Source organism: Pinus tabuliformis, chromosome 1_1 (assembly GCF_031772625.1).
Source record: "Pinus tabuliformis cultivar Carrire ecotype Pingquan chromosome 1_1, CPIR1, whole genome shotgun sequence".
NCBI classification, from domain to species: domain Eukaryota; kingdom Viridiplantae; phylum Streptophyta; class Pinopsida; order Pinales; family Pinaceae; genus Pinus; species Pinus tabuliformis.
Window position 1 is genome coordinate 659,207,043 of NC_142297.1, and position 23,909 is coordinate 659,230,951.

Genomic DNA, 23,909 nt, shown 5'->3' on the forward strand with positions numbered 1-23,909 from the left:
GAATAAACTTTGGATGTCTTACCTTAGGAGCTTATAACCATACTTCTGCATTATTCATATTAGGATCGAATACCCTGCATTAGGACAAGGAGGTCGTGAGACCACCCTCCTTGACCTCGGTACCAGTAAGATGCGCCTAGCGGATAAAAATAGCAAAACTATGCCCGTTTACAAATGTGAAGTTGCAAAAGAAAATTATGTGTTAAATTCAGTTGTCGGCCTCAAAATTTTTATAGAAATTTTATTATATGTTCAGGGACCATTACAATGGTAAGGACGTATGAGCGACGACGACGTGACCAGGCAGCATCACCACCATTAATGCCGCCACCGTCGCCATCATCATCCCCATCACAATCGTCACCACCTAGACCATTATCAACATCAAACGCCCCAGCGCCAAAGTTGACTGTGATAATGAACTCTTTGGAAGCCTTATTGGAGACATTTAAGGAATCAACTAAGGCTAAAACCAAAGAGGAATTTCAGCATGTAGCCACCAGTTCAGCGGAACCAAATAATTATGAGCCCAGAAGACCGAAAGAAGACATTTCCAGGGAGCTTCAGAAAATTAGACTCCCAGAATTCTCAGGAGGTCGAGCAGGTGAGCGCGCTGAAGCGTGGTTAGAAGGAATGAACCGGTGCTTTAGGTTAAGAAAATATTCTTCTTCTGCAAAAACAAAAATTGTCGTGTTTCAATTAAAGGAAAACGCCTTGATTTGGTGGGGAAATCTGGAGAAGCAGTTACACCTTACATCGAATAATGTCCCTTGGGAACTATATGAGGAAAGGTTCCGCGTAAAGTATTTACCTCCATACTTTCAACAACAGCAAGTCAGAGCCTTTCATACATTAATTCAGGGAAGTAAAACGGTGGAAGAGTACGAGATAAGGTTTATGGAGCTGGTAAAGTACATTCACTACTTAGACTCTGATGAATGTCAAGTTGAACGCTTCATATTTGGGTTAAATCCTCGCATCAGAGCCTTGGTAAGCATGTGGAAACCATCATCAGTAGCCGAGGCAGTCGAATGTGATCGTTATGCAGAAGAACATCTTGGAATCAAAAAAGATATGGGGCCAACAGGGCCTATCCAACCAGGATTTCCAGGAAAGAACCCCCGAAACTTCTTCAGAGAAGGTAGCTCGAGGTCACCTTACGGTAACAGGTTTGCCCCAAGAAATGTGGGGACAAGAGATTCCATGGCAGTAAACACTATAGCCGCGGAATCATCAAACACCAGTCCATGGACATTTCGAGGGACTGCCAGTAGAGGAAGAAATTCGAGAGGAATCAACATGAGAGGACGAAACTCGTTCTCTAGAAATTCACGTCCCGATTCAAGAGGATCAACGCAGCTTAATTGTTGGGGATGTGGGGGACCGCATTTTCAACATGACTGCCCAGAAGCTTCGTCGAATATATTGCATAGGACTGGAAAGGGACCAATATCAAACAATCGAGGTAATCATAGAATTCACGCAGTAGTCGGCAACGACCAAGCAGCACATCAATCCACGGTAGTGGAATCTTCAGGTATTATCAGTGGTATAAAACTCAAAATCTTATTTGACACTGGTGCCACAGATAGTTTCATTTCATCATATGCATTAAACAAATGTGGGTCGGCAGCTCGTAGACAAAATGATTTCCACCAAGTGGAACTGACCTCAGGAGAACTCCAAACCGTGGGCTTGAGTGTGGATCAATGCAAAATTGACCTAGGGGTCTGCGCGACTAAACTGAAAGTTTATGTCACAGCCTTAGGAACGTATGATCTTATCATAGGTATGGGCTGGCTAGAAGCTCACCAAGCTTGGGTAGACAGTTATGGGAAAGGACTCTAGGCATAAATGATGAAGGAGAAGTAATCCAAATCCAAGGAATCAGGAGGGAAGTTTCCTTACGCTACATTTCAGCAACGCAGATGAAGCGTTGTTTAAGGAAAGGTTGTCAGGCTTATGCAATTCAAGAAGTAAGCCATGGAAAAGGGCCATCCTTAGAACAATATCCAGTGTTAGCTGAATTCCCGGATATATTTCCAAAAGAACTACCTGGATTACCCCCGGTAAGAGAATTGGATCTCACTATTGAATTAAAACCAGGTACCCAACCAATCTCTAAAACGCCTTATAGAATGACAGCTCCAGAACTTCAGGAATTGCAAATTCAATTAAAGGAACTACTGAATATAGGGCATATTCGGCCTAGTTCATCACCTTGGGGCGCTCCTGTAATTTTTGTGAAGAAGAAAGATGGATCTTTAAGATTATGCATAGATTATCGAGACTTGAATCGAGCTACAGTAAAGAATCAATACCCTATGCCTCGAATCGATGATCTTTTCGATCAAATGAAAGGAGCTGTTGTCTTTTCAAAAATTGATCTTCGCTCAGGATACCATCAGCTAAGGATTTCTGAAAATGATATTTCTAAGATTGCATTCTGGACACGTTTTGGACACTATGAATTTACGGTGGTACCCTTTGGATTAACAAATGCACCAGTCGTATTCATGAATCTTATGAACAGTGTTTTCCGTGAATATCTTGATCAATTGTGCAAGTATTTTTAGATGATATTCTCATATATTCCACAAATGAGAAAGAGCATGAAGATCATTTGCGGATAGTATTGTCCTGCCTTAGAGAACATCGGTTATATGGAAAACTATCCAAGTGTTCATTCTTTCAGGAAAAGATTCATTATTTGGGTCACATCATATCAGGTGAAGGGATTTCAGTAGATCCTGAGAAGGTAAAAGCGATCATGGATTGGCCAATACCGAAAAATGCACATGAGATACGAAGCTTTATGGGTTTAGCCGGTTATTACCGAAGATTTGGGGAAGGATTCTCCAAAATCGCAAAACCAATTACCACCCTTCAGCGTAAAGGTGTTAAGTACGAATGGACCGAGAAATGTAATAAAGCATTCTCTGAACTCAAAAGACTACTCACCAGTGCACCAATCCTAAGAGTCCCAGACATGGACAAAGATTTTACTGTATGTACTGATGCATCCAAACAAGCGCTGGGTGCAGTGTTGATGCAGGATAGGGTAGTGGTAGCATATGTTTCCAGAAAGTTAAAACCTCATGAAGAACTCGATGCTACTCACGATTTAGAACTAGTCGTTGTAGTGCTAGCTTTAAAGATTTGGAGGCACTATCTAGTAGGACGAAGTTTTACACTCAAAAGCGAGCATCAAAGTCTACAATATTTGTTCACCCAAAGAGACTTAAATGCCAGGCAAAGGCGCTGGAGCGAATTCCTAAGTGAATATGACTTCGAAATATCATACATTAAGGGAAAGGAGAATGTGGTAGCAAATGCTTTAAGCAGAAGACCTCGGATATTTTCTCTCATACCCATTAAAGTAGACTTAAGACAACGAGTATTGGATCATCTTATAAAAGACAACTGGTATTTAAAGGTAAGAGCAGGTCTTGAAGGTAATAGGGCAAAAGAATCTAAATTTGAGGGATATGAATTAGAAAACGATGGGATCTTATGATTCCATGGAAGGATGTATATTCCTGATGATAAAGATCTTCGAGATACCATCCTTGGGGAAGCCCACAGGGCAGTATATTGTGCTCATCCTGGAGTAGGGAAGATGTATGCGGATACCAAGAAAATCTTCTTTTGGGCAGGCATGAAGCGTGATATCACTCAATTTGTTGCAAAATGTCTGGAATGTCAGCAAGTATAGGCAGATCATTGTCACCCAGCGGGCCTCTTACAACCCCACGACATTCCTATGTCTAAATGGGAGACCATTTCGATGGATTTTATGATTGGACTACCTCTTACTTCTCAAAGACACAATGCCATTTTGGTAGTGGTGGATAAATTAACAAAAAGCGCCCATTTCATTCCCGTAAGAGATACTTACGATGTTGCTGACGTAGCTCGAGTATTCGTAAATGAAGTTATTAGATTTCATGGAGTACCTAAAAAGATTATATCCGATAGAGATTCGCGATTCACTTCTAGATTCTGGACTTGTATGCAAACAGCCTTAGGTACTCAGCTAAATTTAAGCACTGCTTACCATCCTGAGACTGATGGGCAAACTGAAAGGGTAAATCAAGTACTTGAAGACATGTTGCGAATGTATGTGATGGATCAGCAATCACATTGGGAAAAGTACTTACCCTTAGTCGAATTTGCATACAACAACAGTTACCACAGTTCGATTGGGATGCCTCCATTTGAAGCTTTATATGGCAGACCTTGCAGAACTTCGTTAAGTTGGGACAGGTTAGAAGATCGAGTGATAATAGGACCAGAATTAATCCATGAAATGGAAGCGCAGGTAAGACAAATTAGACAAAGATTAAAGGAAGCACAGGATAGACAAAAGAGTTATGCGGATGCTCACCGAATTGATAGGAGGTATGAAGTAGGGGATCAGGTCTTCATCCGCATCAAACCAAATAAAAGTACTATTCGATTCGGAAAAGGGACAAAGTTGTCACCCCGATTTATTGGACCATTTAAAGTCATGGAAAGAGTTGGACCTGTTGCCTATCGTCTTGCCCTGCCACCTCACCTGCATAGAATTCATAATGTATTTCATGTTTTTGTATTAAGGCATTATATAGCTGATCTATCTCATAACCTTCAATGGAAGGAATTGCAGGTATCGGACGAGGGAGTCGTAACGGTCGAACCATTACGTATACTGGAACGTAGGGTTCGACAGCTGAGGAACCGCCTGGTGGACCAAGTTAAGGTCCAATGGGACAAGTATAGTCCTGGATCAGCAACTTGGGAAGATACAAAGGACATATGCCAAAGATACCCTAATCTATGTCAATTTTGAAGAACTTTAAATTATGTTTAGTATATATTTACTTCACTACAATCAGAGACTCAGAAACATTTTGAATGATTATGGATAAACGTGAAATTTTGGGGCATAATATATGTTTAATTCCTGCAGGTACATGGATACCAAAACAATATATGTGGTTCATTTTACTAAATTATAGTTGTCGAAGTAAAGTTAAGGCAGTTGAATGATTTTACTTCTGATAGAAATTAAGATATTATAGATCTGATTTATTTATACATGTCAATATGATCAATGGGATAGAAATCAGGAAGTGAATACATTCTAGATGAAAGACAAAAGACATGCGTGAAATATGGAAAAATATGTTGTACTGTAGTATCATAAATGAATTAATAAGGGAATAATATGTGAGTTATTTTGAATATGCTGATGCACATTTTACGGATGCATGGATAAGTGTACGATTGCAGGTAATAGACAGTTACCGGGATGACCACGTGATGACAGAACCTCAGAACAATTAAAGCTCCAAGTGATTCTACGATAGGGTGTTAGCCCTGAGTTCTATTGGGAGGGGTGGAGGTGTTGCCCACCGTTTATCCTCCGAACCCTGGAGTCATGGGAGGATTGTGTGAGTCACGCTCCCCTAGACGTGTGATGATGACTGTTGGATGCCTACTAGGGATCAGGTCGGTATAACCGACGTTGTCACCTTAGAGTTTATGAATGGTCGGGTCAGTAAAACTGACGCCATGGCATACTCCAGTAGAGGACGGATAGGATGGGAGCGGAAGAGATTAGGAAGGATAGGTTGATTTTAGAATAGCTTGGGAACCTGGATGGAGCACGATATATCCATTAAAATCATAAACCTAAAATTCTAATTTTGTTTTAGTCTCTTGATATTAAAATAAAATTTTAAAACTAAGAAGGGGGTACTAATTACTATCATAAGTAATCAGATAAGATAAAACTCTAACTTCGGGACGAAGTTTTCTGAAGGGGGAGTGTATGTAATGACCCATTTATAAAAGTTAAGAAATAATAATAATAAAATATAATAATTAATTAATATAAAGTTATAAACTTTATATTTAAAATAATATTAATGAAACTTCATATTTAGAATATATATGTAAATCATATTAAAAATACAAAACAAACTTTATAATTTAGAAATGGAATACCCAAAATCAAATACATAAAACATAATAGAGTTAAAGGCCAAACCACGTGACTGAGTCATAAAGCACGAAGGGATTAGCTTCTGGTCTGAGAGACGTGGACAGGAGCGTGGCAACAGGGAGGGAGGCGGTGGTTGCATGCGGGAGGGCGGCCACCGCCAAGCCCGTGGTTAAAACCGGAGGTCTGAACCGAGAACAGGGGGGAAAAAGACAGAGCTAGAAACCAGAGGAGGAATTCAGCAGTGAGAGAGATTTTGCCATTGGAAGAGCTTTAATCAGTCTGAGGTTCTGGGCACGAGGGACAGTAAGCTTCTGTTGGGAAGCTTACTGGATTGAGCAGCCAGGCTTTGCTCAGTCTAGGCTGGGTGGAATTGGTTTCCCGGTAATTGGTATCAGAAGCAACCACAACGCCATCAACATCACCAGAGCAACACCAGAGCAAGCAGCAGTTCAAGTAGGTGTCCAAATTCTTTTACTGTATTCCGGTTCAGTTTTGTTCTTACTGTATTTAGTTCTGGTTATTACCGAATTTCAGTTTATGGTCATTATAATGAGCAGTGAGTGATCCAAGAAAACAATAAAAATATGTTTATGTAGAAAAATCTTCTCAAGTCCTGGAATCGATGGCCCATTTGTCCTGCCCATGTGCTTATGTTTTTCTTTCGAATATTTTCCATATCTACCAAGGTGAAAAGTGACCGGGGCCATCACAGTTTTGAGTTTGGCTCTCGACATTGGAGCTGCAGTAGTTGGTCATGACTATGGTGCAGCATTGAGTAAGAGTATCATGTTAAAAGAAGCTCAGAGATCTGGAAAGCTTCTTAGCAATGAGAAAGTCACCTGGAGGGCTAATTCTGGTCTACGTGATGGATTGGCCAATGGGGTGGATGTAGCAGGATGTGATACTACGACACTTGTGACAATGTTAAATTTGGCCTCCCAATGGAATTCACAGTCACCATGCTCTCATGGAGTGTTGTTGAATATCACAAGCAATTGGCCAGCAGTGATGAGTTGGGTAATTCGATGGAGGGTATTAGATGGGGGACTGATTATTTGCTCAAGGAACATACAGAGCCTGATGTACTGTATGGAGAGGAGGGTGATGTCGACTCGGACCATTATTGCTGGTAAAGGCCAGAAGACATGACCACACTTCACTAGGCATATAGAACTGATGCAAATAATCCTGGCTGGGATATTGCAGGAGAAACAGAAGCTTCAATGGTTGCTGCTTCAATCGTTTTCAGGCACTCTGATCCTGCCTACTCCAATGAGCTTCTCAACCATGCCAAGCAGCTTTTCACATTTGCTGACCAGTATAGAGGAAAATATGACAGCAGCATTACTGTTGAACAGAAATATTATGCCTCCAAAAGCGGATATGCAGATGAGTTTCTTTGGGCAGTGGCATGGCTTCATGAGGCTACTAGAGATCTGTCTTAAATGAACTATGTGATTGACAATGTCACTTCCCTAGGTGGAACAGGATGGCAAATGACTGAATTCGGCTGGGATGACAAGTATGCAGGAGTTCAGGTCCTGGCCTCAAAGTCCCTCACGCAAGGTAGAGGTGGGCAGAGTAATGTTTTTCTACAGAACTATCAGGAAAAAGCAGAGGTTTTCATGTGCGTGTGTTTGCAGAAAGGCAACAGGATTGTACAGAAAACTCCAGGGGCCTCCTGTTTTGGCAGAAATGGAACAACCAGTTTGTCTCCTCACAGTTTACTCTGATTACCTCACTGCTGCTCGCAAGAATCTTCAGTGCCCGGGTGAAGCTGTGTAGCCCTCAAAGCTTCTATCCTTTGCACAATCTCAGATAGATTACATCCTCAGAGACAAGTTACATAGTTGGCTATGGTAGCAACTAACCTCATCCAGTACACCACAGAGCTTCATCTATCATATCTTACAAAGTAAACCCATCCTTCATGCCCTACAGAGGGGGCTATGCCACTTGGTTTAGCAGCAAGGGAAGCGATCCCAATGTTTTGCATGGTGCTCTTGTTGGAGGGCCTGATCAGAATGACAATTTTGCAGATGAGAGAGACAACTATGAACAGACAGAACCAGCTACCTACAACAATGGCCTTGTTGTGGGTGTCCTGGCCAGGCTTCATGCTGGTGGCAGCTTAAACCAGCTTCTTCCAGTTGTTGTTCCTGCACGTGTAAGCAAACCCAAACCATCTCCTGCTCCAGTCCAGGCCTCTCCTCCACTGGCACCTAAAGATTACTCTCCAATTGTTGTACCACAATCGGTGACCTCATCCTGGAGGTCTTGGGGTCGAACTTACTACAGATATTGTATTACCTTTCTTTGGGATGCTTGATCCAGTGGTGTGTGACAATGTTTGCTGTAAGTGCTGCAATATTTTTCTAAGAAAAAGCTGCAAGCCTTATAATATTGAGAGAGTGCAGCGTTTAGGTTTTCAACATAAAAGTTTTCCCTTTTTTTTGTTTATTACCTACCTTATTTACAAACTTTTTTCTTTTCATTCCAATTTACAGACGGCCAATCTACTAACTATCAGTATATGCTAATGCAAGAGTTTCAGCGCCAGGCTATATAGGGAAATGGTCAAGCTGCACCTTCTTTCAGTAATTTGAATAATTCTTTTTCTAATCAGATGATCTCTTCTCCATCTCATAATTTTTCTAATCAACACCAAAAGCACCAGATGCCACAGCCGCACAGTAATCTGCACCATTCTCAATTGCAAAATCCCAATCATAATCCACAAGCCTATATGCTTCGCCAACAGCTACAGCAGCAGGAGCGTCAACAGTATCTCCAGCAACAACAATTTCCTCCAAATGGATCCCCACTGCCACAGTCCCAACCACACCCACTTTCTCAAACACTGCATACAATGCCACCTCTCCCTAATAACTCTCATCCACAGCAACATTCAATGCCACATGTGCTTCAGCACCAACATACTAGTGGTCCCCAGCAGTCCAAATCCCAGTCACCCCCAACTTTGCAGCATCAACCACCCCAGCAATCTGCTATTTCATCCCTTACTCCATCTATGTCGCAAAATACACAAAAGTGAAATCTAAGTCTCCCTCAAACACCTCGATAATGTTCTCAGGGTGCTGACCAATTGAGCTTGCAACCAAACCAAGTGCAGAAGTTGCATCAACAGCAGCAGCAACAGCAACCAAAACATCAAGCACAACCGCAGCAACACAAGCACCAACCATAATGTCAGCAGCAGCGACAGAGTCAAGTATCAAAAGGTTTGGAAAAGGGGAGCATGATAATGCAGAACCTGTCTGCAGAGACTGGTCAAGGAAATGGGCCTCTAGGGCCCGTACCTGGAAGTCAACATGCTGAAAAAGGGGAGAAAATGGTGCAGATAGCACCAGGAGAAAGGATTTTTACTGGTCCAAGTTCTCTGCAGTCCGGGAAAAAAGTGATACAGTCAAGGATGACAGGACAACAAGCACAAGGTCCTGTGCAGGCAGAAGGTATCCTGTCTCAGACCTCAACCTTTTCTCAGCATCAAAAGGGATATTTGCAACAATCGTCAGTAAAGCAGCAGTCTCAGGTTTCTTTATCCATGGAAAACCAACAATCATCAATGTCATCTCCACCTACTGTACAGCCACAGCAACATGTGCATATCTCACAACAAGCAGCATCTTCTTCCATCCCTCCATTAGCTTCACCATCACAACAACAAAGGAAATCAATGCAATCCCAACAGGTTGTTCACCAAAAGCTTATGCCTCGTCAAACAGGATTTGATGCTGGAATACAACCATCCCCTCAACTAAGCAAAGGCTCTGTGCAACAACAGGATCAGGCTGCTTCTAAACTGCCATCTCAACAGGACATATGGCATTTCAAGTTGAGTTTAATGTGGGTAGCCCATTAAGTACAGTATCACCCAGTCCTGTTGTACCCCTTGCTTCTGCTATGAATTCAAATGCCACTGCTGTAAATACAGCACAGTGGAAAGCAGGGCAGAGCATGTCACAAACAAGTGCGCCACATAAATTATCTAATCATTGTAGTGTTTCAGGCACTCAAATATCTCCAGCCAATTCAGCAGGGACATTGATCACCCTATTAAATGGAACTGCTGCAGTGCCAACACCCACTACTTCTGCATACTGTCTCCAGAGACAAATATCACAGGACCACCCCAGTGACAGTATGTAAGTCCACTTGGTCCAGTTCATGGTCAAAATGTGGGAGACCATCTAGCTATAACGGCAAGGATGTCACCACAAATAGGTGCTCAATGGAAAACTCGACAGTCATAGTCACAACAGCAATAACAGGAAGCAACAAGGGCACAATGGAATGCAGAGTTCCATGTCCAGAAGTTTAGGAAGTCCATATATGGAACCTCCAACTTCTGGACCAATGTAATGATATTAGGAAGTGGCATAAGTGCCAGCTTTCAATACCAAAGAAGTTCTTATCTATGCCAGGCGAACAAGGCTCTAGCCCATGCCTGTGTAACATATAGTATAGGTATACCTGTTCAAGCTCCAAGGCAACCGATGTGTGAATATTTGATACATTAGTTTTTCATGGAGCTAATCTATAAATGTTTTTAGTTATTAAGTTCCATATGTTTTTGCATAAGGTAAAATTAAATCCCTATATACTTCTTGTGGGTGCCTTCACAGTGGAAAATGGTCAAATCACAGAAGGTATTTTATAATGGTTCAATGCAAGTCTTGTTAATATAGCTGAGGCTAGCACATGCTGGACATTTTCTTGGGAAAGTGTTGCTGCTCTTAGGTATCTATTTCTCTCTTTATGACGAACTTGATCCCTGAAGATATTTTCAGGAGCTTGATATTGGATAACGTACCAGTCATCAGTTCTGCTACTGACACTGCCCAAGATTTCCTTGCAGTAATGAAATTCTTGTATTTCTGTCATTCTTTGTATTTTACAGTAGTTTAATCTAGATGGGTAGGACTTTGGTAAATATGCACCCTGAGCTGGATACAGATCCAAGCCAGGTGATCTGGAAATATTTCAATTTTCGGTTGGTTTATTATTTCTTCATCTAATTTATTTTTGTATAATTTCTACTTCTCCAGCTAGATTGTAAATTTTCCAATAGAAATATTCAATTGATAGGAAGCTCAAAAGTCTCCTTGGGCCCTTTTGTGCAACAAATGTCATTTCAACAAATGTTTCTTACTTGGTATTTTGTCCATTCAATAATTTCTAGTGTCTTTGTCTCCTTGTGATTTTTATGTTTTGGTAATTGCTTGATGAAGAGAACATAAAAGTTAATAAGAAGCCAACAAACATTCACAAGTAATTATCAGGAAGAGAAATCAAGCCTATACTTGGTTTCTTAACATGGAATCAGAGCGAAGGTTAAAGGAAGGCAGATTGAAGATCACATATTGTTGGCATATTTAAAGACATCCTGACAGCAGTTTATCTCCCTCTCAAGACACACTAGGATCTCTACTATTAACAATATGACAAGTACCAAAATTCAGGAAGAAAGCATACCCAAGGAGCAACAAAAAGTCTATTCAAGCAAGGAGTCTTCTCTTCTCTCTCTTAGGTCCAATTCATCTTGTACAAAGTCTGTGGCATTCACTTGATCAAGTCCATAGCATGGTTCCGAACTTGTGATTTTGTTCTAAAGTCTATTGATCTGAAGTCTGCAGCATCCGATCCAAGAAGTCTGAGACTTATATTTGTTTGTGATCTGCATTGCTATCAGTCCAAGATTATTCTTTCTTTGGAGTCCAATCTCAAGAAAAGTTGTGACAAAGAATTCTGAGATATGTAAGGACCATATATTAATATCATCTCTATGATTACATAAATCTTCATGTATATACGAGTTCCGGTAGGCAAATAATGCAAACTTTTGTAACAGAAGATGCAAGTGCCTGTGGATAATTTCCTGTAATAATACGGCACCTATGTGACCTAATGAGAAACTACACTTTCTATAGAATGCAAGCCAATTTGAAGTATATGATGATGCAAGTTTCTGGGGGTCAGTCTCCTATATTGATGCAAAGTTCAGAAGTATAATCAGATTGGGTGATCTTGTGGACAAATCATAGCAGAGCTTGACTTGAACACTTTGTGAAGCTGATCTAAGACAAGCCTCCAAATTCCTTGACAATCCAAACTATTATAGAGGCAAATTTCTATCCCTTTGGAACCATGAGTAGCATGTATTTGCTTGTGAGAAGAATATATATTTCAAACTCATCAAAACACATACATATGAAGTTACTAGCTCTAGGAAACTTGAAAAATCACAAGTAAAGGTCTGAAATATAAAGGTCCTAAAGGAGAAATCTGGAACTATACCCCTATGGAATTCTTGAAGTATGTAACAAGTTCATTTAAGAGACATGACAAGAAGTGCCAAACATGGAAACAATGTTTCATCTCCCTATGATAAAGACTGCGATAGAGCATGGAAGGTATATCTATGACAGATTCAATACATATTTAATGACACCTAGCAACAAAACACCTATCCAAGGTCCGAACTATTCATGGCATACGAAATTTTCTGAGTAGTCTGAGTAGTCATGTTCAGAAATACTTATAATGAATTTCTATGTAAAAAAAGAAATCCAAGTTTAGTGGCAAGTTGGCAACCTATGAGTAGACCTGTGGGACGTTACGACATAATATATGCTATAGACAGAAGTTTGTTGACCATGTTACATTGAATGTCAAACATATGACATTGTGTTTTGAAAATCACCAAAAGTCTGGGTTATCTAGTGGAAGGGACTGAAATTTTGTAAACTATGTGGAAAGAAACTTAACTATTAAAGTCTATCTCTGATCATGAGGATCATACCCTCTGAAAAAGGAATCATATTACCAATGCCAAGCCTAAAGATCTAGTTGTAGTAAGGATTGTGATAAGAAATATGAAGGTGCTTGAAGTTCATCTCTGTGGCACAAAAATATGAAGCAGACATACTACCAAGATTTCCTTCTTATACAGAAAAGAAAGACAAATTGCATCAACAAGGCCAACCTATCTAATTCATTGAAGTCTGCAAGATCTGAAGTATCTCTATTAGAGGAAGATGAAAAATGTAAACTAAAGAAAAAGTCAAGGAATCAAATCTCTGCAAGGATGGTTTAGGTAAGATTGAGAGAGGTATGTATAATCTGCTAATTTTAGGCAACAATGGTATGTTCTATGCTTTAGAGCAATTTTACTTCAATTTCTTTATGAGCCCAATAATAAACATGTAAGTAAAATGCTGATAGAACATAAACATAAACAGTACAAGACAAGAGGACACAAGATGTGGCACCAGCCAGGGACAAACCCCAATGTGGGGAAACCCTTGATCAAATCTTCTTTTAGTCTTCAATAGTTCAGCAAAGAGAGATAGTAGAATTTACAAATTCTAATAATTTATAACAGCAGCAAAAGAGACCTAACCAGAAAAGTCAACGCTGGTCAACAGGGCAGATTTGACCCTCAAAGATTCCGTCAACTTCAGTCAACTTTAGCCTCCAAACAGCAAGATGAAACAGCCCTCAAAACAGTCAAATTCTGCCCAGTCAAAGTCTGGTCAAACAGTCAACCTGCGGTCAGCCCTAACCACAGTCAACACTGGTCAAGACTCTTCAATTTTTGTGCCCAGAACTGTGGCCTGCTTGGACAGAGATTCCTCACCCAAACCGAAGTCAAAACAGGTCAATGCATCAAGTCAACACAGTCAAACAGCCTCCCAGCAGCTCGGTAAACACTAGTCAACGCAGCAAACAGAAACCCTAGTTCACATGTGTGGAGAGAGAAAAGACTGCCTCGGATAGTGTACCCAATCACAAGAGGAGAGAGAGATATGTGTGATGAGATGGTGGTGAAAACGACTTGAGGTCTCCTTTTTATATGCAACGTTGAGGATGAATTGGGGGATTGTGTATCTATTTTGCTTGCTGGCCAACCTTGACAATTTGTCCATAATATAAATAAATTCATATCTTCATTTGTAAATGTCAAAATCGGATGGTCTTTAGATCAATCCTACACCTCTCCGAGACAGGAATCTAATAAAAATACCAACTGTCATAACTAAGATGACCCATGTGGAGTTTGGCCCTAGTTGCCAATTTTAACACTTTCTCTCAACTAGGGAGAACTCCACCTGCTAATCCATTTGTCAATCTGTACCATCTCTGCCATCCATGCACTGCTCTGCTCTGTTGAACTATGAAGAAGAAGAAGTGACTGAAAATGTATCATACCATTCTCTACTGACCCGAAGTCAGTCCCAATCAAAAGAGAGTGTCTCATACCACTCTTACTGACCCGAAGTCAATTCCCATTGATCCCAGATCAATATCGGACATCCTAGCATAGGGAGTACAGTAGTACACGATGCGTCCATCGGCAGTGTTATGGTCCCTATCCTCATTTCCCTACTCATTGGCTAGATGAGAGGTACTTCCCATTAGTCCCGAACTGCATGTGTAGGATGTCTTGGCAGGAGAAGGATGAACCACTCGTCCTGCTCACATGTCGCCAAGGGGTATCACAGGGGAAGGATGAACCACTCACCCTATACACAACAAACCACTAGGGGAAGGCTGAACCACTCACCCTATGGTTGCTCACCGCTCCAAGAAGTACCCCAAGCCCCCCGGAGCTCCCAGAGCTCAATGTCCATCTCATACAGGACCCTCATAAGAGGGTTTCTCCACGACTCCAAGTCTTTCTCAGAAGGCCAAGAATTTGAGGTACCAGAATGAGAGGTTTATCATTCTCAACCTTAAATTAAAGGTTCAAATCGGCTTCACTTCTATTGAATCCCAGCTTCATCAAATAGCTATCGATCCTCTCATACCAAGCCCGAGGTTCTTGCTTCAATCCATAGAGAGCTTTCTTCAACCTGCATATATAAGATTCTCGATCATGAACTTCAAACCCCTCGAACTGTTCCACATAGACTTCCTCTTTGACTGAACCATGCAAGAAGGCGGTCTTGACATCCATCTGATGTAGGTTCCATCCTTGCGAGGCAACAAGGGCTATGATCGAGCAGATGGCGGTGTATCAGGCAACAAGTGCAAATATCTCATCATAATCTACACCTTCCTTTTGAAAGAAGCCTCAAACAACAAAGCGATTCTTGAACTTTTTTACACTTCCATCAGCTCCATGCTAGAGCCAGTTACAAGTGACAACCGATTTGTCCTGGGGTCTAGGAACCACATCCCAGACATCTTTCTTCATAATTGACTTGTATTCTTCATTCATAGCATCCTTCCATATTTGTTGCTTCATGGCTTCTTCAAATGATGAAGGCTCATTTTGAATGATAGTGCTCATGGCGGTCAAATATCCTTGGTTCCTGTTCGGCTTTTTACTTTCATGGAAAGTCCCCCTTGGTGCAATGTGCCTCTTAGCATCTTCGAGAGTCTCCCTAAGCCATGAGGGTCTCCTCTTGGAGGAGGAAGGTTCATGAGGGAGTGGATCAATAGGAACCATAGGTTCATCAACATCAGGCATCGTTTCGTCCTCTTTTTCACCATGATTTCCTATGTCAGCTTCTTTGTCCTTCCTTAGGATAGGAAGGTTATTGATCTTCCTGAGGGCCATATCTTCGTTGAAGGTGACATCATGACTTATCTCGACTTCTTTTGACCAGCCACATAAATTCTATAACCTTTGGAATTTTCACTATAGCCCACAAAGATTCCTTTCTTCCCAGATGCACCCAATTTGCTTCTTTTCTCTTTCGGCACATGAAAATATACGGGACTTCCAAAAATTGTAAAATGAGAGACATCGGGTTTTCTTACCAGTGAACATTTCTTCAAGCGTCTTGGAGTCCAATGCTTGATGAAGGCATCAGTTTTGAACATACATGGCGGTATTTGCAGCTTCACCCAATAGAAACTTTGGAAGGGCTTGATCATGAAGCATGGCACAGACAGCGTCTACAATAGAGCGATTCTTCCTTTCAGCCACACCATTCTGCTCAGGAGTGTATGGCATTGTAATCTCCCTCTTAATGCCAGCTTCTCTGCAATAATCTTGGAATTCATTGGATTCATACTCAGTCCCATTATCAGTCCTCAAAATCTTGATTTTCTTCTCAGATTGGTTTTCGATCAAGGCTTTGAAATGTCGGAACCAAGTGAACAATTCATGCTTCTTCTTCAAAAAGTAGATCCAAGTCTTGAGAATAATCATCCACAAAGATGAGATAATATAAGTATCCTCCCAAGGAGTTTACGGGCATCATACCAGATATGTCAGAGTGGATCAATTGCAACATGTTTGTGGTCTTGCTATTACTTGAGGGGAATGGTCCCCTTGTAATTTTTCCGTCGGCACATCCCGAGCATACACCTTCATGCTCTACTCTAAACTCGGGCATACATGTCACCATCTATCTCACATCGAGTAGGGCCTTATAATGAAGATGGGCGAAATTCCGGTTCCATAGTTCAGATTGTAGAGATGTGTCGCAAGACATGGCTCCCAATGGACTTCCTCCAACTTGATACAAATTGTCAACCCTAAACCCAAGAGTAAAAGCATCCTTGAAATTTCTTTTCCAAACACATACCTTTCCATCGATAAAAGCCACCTTGAATCCTTTATCTTCCATTGTTGAAATGGACACCGGGTTCTTCTTGAGATCAAGTACATATAGTAATTCTTGCAAATGAATAGTGTTACCTTGATTCAATTGAAGGGTAACATTCCCTACTCCCTTCACAGGATAGCTGGCATCATCTCCAAGGATGATCTCCAAGTTTGTCTCCTTTTCTTTCATATTAGAGAGCGCTTTCTTGTATCCAGTGAAGTGCCTTGAGGCACCACTATCAATCAGCCAATTTCCCAAAGTGTCCAAAGGAGAGGCAGTGGAGAGGACCGATATAAGATAGTACTCTTTTGCTTATTATTAACAACATTGGATTCATCATACTTGGAGTTCCTTGATTTCTTGGAGGGTTGACCATTTCCTTGATGTCCCGCATTCCTTTTTCCTTTGCCATTGGACCTGCCATTCCTTTGATTGTTTTTGTTGTTGTTGAAGTTGCCCCTAGATTTGTTATGATAGTCATCATCTCGAGGTGTATCCCTTTTATTAGGACACTCCCTGCATAGTGGCCAAACTTATTGCAAACAAAGCACCTGCCCTTCCTTCTTCCCTAAAATCCAAGCTTTCATGGAAATGACCTTTAGACCTGCAATATTCCTCCTTTTGGCATAAGCGAAGAATGCAGTGGGGTTTCTTCTCTTAGAAGGCATTTCTTGCTCCACCATTCTTGTTTCTTCTCGAATGCATCTCGACATCAATTCTTCAAACCTTGGAATTCGGTCATTGTTGAGTATAGTGGTTCTAAATACATACCACTCAGGTGGGAGTCCTCAAAGGGTGGTGAGAGTAAGTTCCTTGTCAGGAATGACTTCTCCAATCGAGAGTAGATCATTCTTGATCTCAATAATCCTCAAGAAATAGGATTGAATTTCCTCGTCCTTGCCCTTCTTAATATCCTTCAACTTATTTTTGAGAAAGAGAATTTGATTAGCATTACTAACCTTGAACATGCCAACCAACCTGTCGTATATCTCCTTTCGGAGATATAGGCCACCAGATGCTTGTCAATGGAATCCTTGATAATCTTCTTCGCTTTGACTTCAGCCTTATTGCACTTGGTCTTCGCAACAACCGGTGCATTTGAAGGAGGCTCAGGGATTTTACCATGCACATAATCCATCACTTCCTTCTCTTCCAAGGTCAAATCAAGAGACATCTTCCATCCATGATAGTCAGATTTATCATGGAGCTTGTCTTCAGCCGAGAAGTAGGATGAGGAACTCATTGAGTCTTTTTTCCTTGTCCAACAGTCTTTGGTGATTGCTCTTTCACTCTTGCTTGGGCTTTGTCTTCACCTCAGCTCTGATACCATGTTAATTTTAGGCAACAATGGTATGTTCTATGCTTTAGAGCAATTTTACTTCAATTTTTTTATGAGCCCAATAATAAACATGTCAGTAAAATGATGATAGAACATAAACATAAACAGTAGAAGACAAGCCAAGACAAGAGGACACAAGACACCAGCGAGGGCAAACCCCAATGTGGGGAAACCCTTGATCAAATCTTCTTTTTGTCTTCAATAGTTCAGCAGAGAGAGATAGTACAATTTACAAATTCTGATAAATTATAACAGCAGCAAAAGAGCCCTAACCAGAAAAAGTCAACGTTGGTCAACAGAGCAGATTTGACCCTCAAAGATTCTGTCAACTTCAGTCAACTTCGGCCTCCAAGCAACAAGATGAAACAGCCCTCAAAACAATCAAATTCTGCCTAGTCAAAGTCTGGTCAAACAATCAACCTGCGGTCAACCCTAACCATAGTCAACATTGGTCAAAACTCCTCGATTTCGTGCCCAAAATTGCAGCTTGCTTTAGACAAAAAGATTCCTCACCCAAACCGAACTCAAAACAGGTCAACGCATCAAGTCAACACAGTCAAACAGCTCAGTCAACGCTAGTCAACACAGCAAACAGAAACCCCAATTCACACGTGTGGAGAGAGAGAAGACTGCCTCGAATAGTGTGCCCAATCACAAGAGGAGAGAGAGATATGTGTGATGAGATGATGGTGAAAATGACTTGAGGTCTTCTTCCTTTTATATGCAACGTTGAAGATGAATTGGGGGCTTGTGTGCCTGTTTTGCTTGATGGCCGACCTTGACAATTTGTCCATAATATAAATAAATTCATATCTTCATTTGTACATGTCAGAATCGGATGATATTTAGATCAATCCTACACCTCTCCGAGAGAGGAATCTAATAAAAATATCAGTTGTCATAAATAAGATGACCCATGTGGAGTTTGGCCCTAGCTGCCAATTTTAACACTTGTTTATTTGCAATTAAAAATCTATGTCAATGTTAAGATAATGATCTAAAGCTCTTGAAAGATAGTAGTGCATTATATAAAGGGTTTGTGTAGAGGTACTTGAGAGATCATTGATATATTAGCTTTTGAAGTCTTTCCTTGCATATAAAGGTTAGGATACTGAAATCAAGGAATGAAATGAATTCAATATAGAGAGCTTGCTAATAAAATTTCTAGGGTTTGTATATATGTAAAACTTGCAATTTGTAAGCTAGTAGATCTTGAAGACTTTGGCATCCAGAGGTTTTAAACCCTAGCAAATCTTGGACTAAGAAGAACCCTAAGAACAAAACCCCATCCAATCGTTTCCGTTGTAAGAAAAAAATCTAACCCTTGATGATAACAGAAATGACATGGTGCTAATGTGAGAACAAGGTTGGAGAACAAGTCCAAGATTAAGAGGGTGTTGACCTTCCTCAAAAGATAGTACTTTACTACTACTGTTATTGTCTTTGTACTTTGTTTTCTCATAGTCTTCTAATAAAGCTTGCGGGTCAAGAGAAGAACTATCTAAACTTGACTAACAAATGGAAGAATTGGAAGAACGTAGCAAAGAACAAAGACTTTGAAAAGGGAGAAAGCTATGAAGTAAACTAGATGGAAGCATGAAAGCTAAAGAAGAAGTTCACCTACCTCAACTGGAAAGAGGGAGTTGAAAACATAACATGATATTTGATGATCAAATATAACATTTTAAAGTCAAAATATACTTCTAGAAGATTGGATGATAGTTTTCAAATAGATGACAATATCACTGAAGAAGTTTTTCACCATTATGGTAGCAGCTGATTGGTTCAAATCTTGGAAACATCATTTAGATTGGCAGTTCTATTGATGATACTACTAATGATCGTTTCTACAATTTCATGGAAGAATGTGAAGCAAGATTCTACTGCATATGCAACAAAGGCTTGTATAATCAGCTATGAAGAAGTTTGGGTCTGCAAAATATCTGATGAACTATTTGATGGCATGATTAGATTATGATAGTGATATTGACGAAGATTACCAAGGAACCTGGAAGGTCGAAGCACACTTTGGTTTGTGACATGATGCATGAAAGGAGCCAAGAAGCTACAACAGATCTCCATAAATAAACAAATAGCCAATGTAGTGATAAAGTTCTTTCCTAAAGGGAAAGGTTGAGTATTATGTGACAAGCTTAGGCTTATGGTTATCTCCTCCCAACCTAGGATGGAGTATAAATGGACACCTTATTCTCCATGTGTCATGTACTATGGCTAGGACTAACAGCTGCAAACCTAGCTGCAAACCTAGTGAAGAGCACTGGTAGGGAGAATGGTGGATTGGATAGCCATCAGCGACATAAATTCTTGGGTCATGTGACTAGGATTAACATCCTAAGTTGGATACATGGACTTGGTAAGAATGGTCTAGAGGACGAACTTGTCCTTGGTATAAGAAGGAAATGGTCTTGTGAGGACATACTATGAGAACACTTAGGTGGGGTATGTGCCTGAGGGGCAATGGTGTCCATGCCTCCCAAAATTGTGCTCTGATCTTGTGGAAAAATAGAGCTTACTTGTCAAGGCTTTAGTATTTTCACATTGTTGGTTATGATGATATTATCATCATTGATGCTTATTGATCTGGATTCTTTCTTATATGAATATTTCAACTTGAGAATATCATGTTGTGTCATTATGAATACCTCCCTAGTTAAGAGGGAGTGTTGAAAATGTAACTAGTGTCGGTCTTCATAATGTAATTTTATCATCATTTATTTATCATATTCATTATTATTATTGTTTTATTTTGGTCTAAGCACGTTCTTCATGCTCAAAGAGTCAAAAGGGATCAAAATAATTTGTATTTGAGTTATGTCCCATTTGGACATTTGAAAGAAACGAAAACGAATTCTTATTTTTAGTCAAAGAGTCAAACAAAGACCAAGTCGGCCCTCCTTGAACAAGTTGGCCTATGTGGCATCTATTCAACCCTCCTATATACAAGTCAACTAGACCTCTTGGAGATTCATTCATTCATCACATCATCTTCTATCTATTTCTATGATTGATTAAGAAGAAAAGGAATCAAATTCATAAGAGAGAGAAGCAAGTCAAAGGAGAGAGAAGATCAAAGTTTTCTGCCCTAGTCCACCTCACACTATGGTACTATAGGCCCGAAATTTCAAAGGTTTGACCAACATTGACTTTTTTTTACTTTGATCTGATTGAAGGAGACTTGGAGGAGGGTTGACTTGGAATTTTTGTGATAGTTTTGGTCTTGGCTCTTGGATATCTCATTTTGACTTTATTCTATAAAGAAGGATTGGTTGGGCTTTTCCTTTTGTGGGATTTTTCGATGGCTTGGAGCCAAAAGTGTTCTTTGTCTTTTTGTGATCTTTATGTTTTGGTAATTGCTTGATGAAGAGAACATAAAAGTTAATAAGAAACCAACAAGCATTCACAAGTAATTGTCAAGAAGATAAATAAAGCCTAATTTATTCTATACTTCATTTCTCAACATATCAAACCCTCGTGTTAACCAATTCTCAATGGCATTCAAAATTTTGCAATTGCAATCCCTAAGTCTCATTCCAACTGCAATACTTTCCATGACAACTCTGGAAGCTTATTCTACTTTTCATGACAAATCTAGAAGATTTTTCCAATTTGGGGAATAGTTGCATATTTGCAAAGCCCTAAGAATTCCAACAAAAATCAGACATATTTTCTCTATAAAATCATTGTTGGAGAAGGACCCAAATGGTAGCCACTTATACACTTTAGCTAAATCAGTAACTTGGCAGTCATGGATACTTCCTAGATGTAAGAACCACTTATAGCTTTACTCCAATAAGTGAATATTTTCTTCATGAAAGAAAGACGAATTCAAAAGATAATTGCGGCCAGCTTTAAGGGGAAACTTGAGTTGATCTCATCATAATTGACAATACAAACTGCAAGAAAGAAAATATTCCACAGAATTCCTAGATGGTCATAATCAGCCATGTTAATGTGAAATGAAACCTCTCTGAGAAATTTGCAGCTTTTATCTTTGGTGAGCTTGCATTTATTAGAGCATCACAAGGAAGGGGATCTACAGAGCACCCAGGAACCTCTAAGCAATGTTCATACTGGAATAAGACACTGTCCTCACATCAATCTGGCGACTCGCACCCCAAAGCCAGCTCCTAGATTAGCTAAAGCTTTTGATGAGTGTGGTGTTTCGTAAACCACAGTTGTCTCAAAATTGTTGCCAATGCCAAATTATTACACTCACATTCACACCCTTTTTTTGTATTTGGCTTACGCTAGAGCAAATATGTATTGATTAATACCAGAAATGCATTTAGAGCTGACCATGTTTCATAAATTATGATCCTTTTGCAAATTTAAGTGCCCATTAGCCAAAACGCTTTTAAGGATATGTTGTATGATAAAGGGAGCACGAACTTAACACGCTTTTTTAGGATATATTGTATGATAAAGGGAGCATGAACTATGTGATCCGTTGATGCGTTGAAAATGCGTTGAGCTGGTAGTATTATCAATTAACATCAATGGCAATTTGTCTCCTTTATTGATCATGGCCTAGGTTCTTGATTTCGAAAGATCAGTGAAATCGTGAGCACGTGAAACACAGTAAGCCACGGGTGTGGACCTTCCAAGCCTGTGAAAGTGGGAGACTCCATAAGCATGAACCTATGTATGATCCTTGAACCTATGTTTGAGCCCTGCGCTTTGCAAGGATTCCAATAAGGTTTTCTGAAAGGAAATTGTTAATTTATTTGAGTTTTATGGGATGCCATTTAAAAATAGACCCTGTAATCTTTTGTAAAATATTGAGACACTGATCTGAAACTGAAAATGCAATAAAAACCACAATCTCTTCCAGAACAACTATGAAAGATAGTTTCAAATAATGATCAGAAAAATATTCTAAATGGATATACCATAATCCTTTTATGGAGAAAGGAAACACATCCTTTAAATCTTAATTGTATCCTAGTATGCACCGATAGTTTACAGTTTTTCACAAAATAATATATGATTGAGGCTCACATTAACCTAGCAATCATGTGGGCTCCATGTTTTACCTTAAGCTTAAAAAATAAAAATGGTCTGCGATGATTCGATTGATGGCATTGCAAGTGATGCGCATTCGCTGTTTTCTAGTGTTTGTGAAAATCAATTCCCTATAAAACCACCATCGACACCACAGAAACCCCAAAAATAAACATTAATGGCAACAAAAACATCACTGTTTTCAAACAAAACGAGGGTATGAACAAAAAGTCGAAGATACTTACTCATAACTAGAACTGGAGCATGCATGGCTACAATTTATGGCCGCTAATGCTTCGTCAAAGAGAAAACGGTAGACTAGAAGAAAAAAAAATGTCAAACTCGAAAATGCTTCAGGGTCGTTGAGTTTCAGCTAGGTACTGGAAGCCAAAACGGCAGAGAGTCATTGAATGAAACAAGATTCTAGCCGGAGCCGCTAAAACCCTCGCCAGCACCTAAAGAAAGACCAACTTCAACCTTGCAGTATTTAAAATGAGTAATGAAGTTGCAGTATTTAAAATGAGTAATGAAGTTGGTCACTTTTGTGTCACTTTTTTATGAATGTTTCTCTTTTGTTTGGCATTTTTACTTTTGATATTTTCATGGGTTTGAGCCTTATATTTTCCATTCTTATTAGCCACAATTTTAGAGGTTTCTTATGATTTTATACTAATGGGTTTACATAGGCTTTTTTTTAAATTTAATGGTTTACAGTATTATATTCGTAAGATGACACGTTCAAATTTCTTTCAAAATAATAAATTTTTTATGTTTTTTTTTTAACAATATATTAATATTATTGAGTCGAAAGGTTCATTAATATGATGTGTAATGTTGTTCGTCTATCATCAAAAAGTTGAAATTTTGTTCATAAGGTTCATTAATATGATGTGTAATGTTGTCCGTCTATCATCAAAAAGTTGAAATTTTGTTCATGTTGGTCAAAATAAAAAAATTAAAATTAAAATTAAATATA

The 23,909-nt window shown here is 39.7% G+C and overlaps 1 protein-coding gene and 1 pseudogene across 14 annotated transcripts in view; one reads left to right on the forward strand and one right to left on the reverse strand.

Annotated features, from left to right (window-relative positions):
• LOC149215117 (ERAD-associated E3 ubiquitin-protein ligase component HRD3B-like) overlaps nucleotides 1–23,437 on the reverse strand; it is an 82,280-nt gene extending 58,843 nt beyond the window's left edge. For 3 of the 14 annotated variants that reach the window (XR_016251005.1, XR_016251006.1, XM_089392522.1), the window contains exons 1-3: nucleotides 23,179–23,437; nucleotides 22,966–23,064; nucleotides 11,486–11,687 (exon numbers count right to left, since the gene is read on the reverse strand). Coding sequence is in view for 2 of the 14 variants with exons in the window: in XM_089392529.1 (XP_089248655.1) it covers nucleotides 22,966–23,030 (65 nt within the window). In the remaining 12 variants the exon portion in view is untranslated. Of the gene's footprint in view, nucleotides 1–11,485; nucleotides 11,696–22,965; nucleotides 23,065–23,178 lie in introns of all 14 variants that reach the window. The other 11 variants (XR_016251007.1, XM_089392529.1, XM_089392530.1 and 8 more) reach the window with 9 other exon arrangements.
• On the forward strand, nucleotides 1,929–8,337 carry LOC149215119 (endoglucanase 6 pseudogene; annotated as a pseudogene).
• Nucleotides 23,438–23,909: the final 472 nt, after the last annotated feature.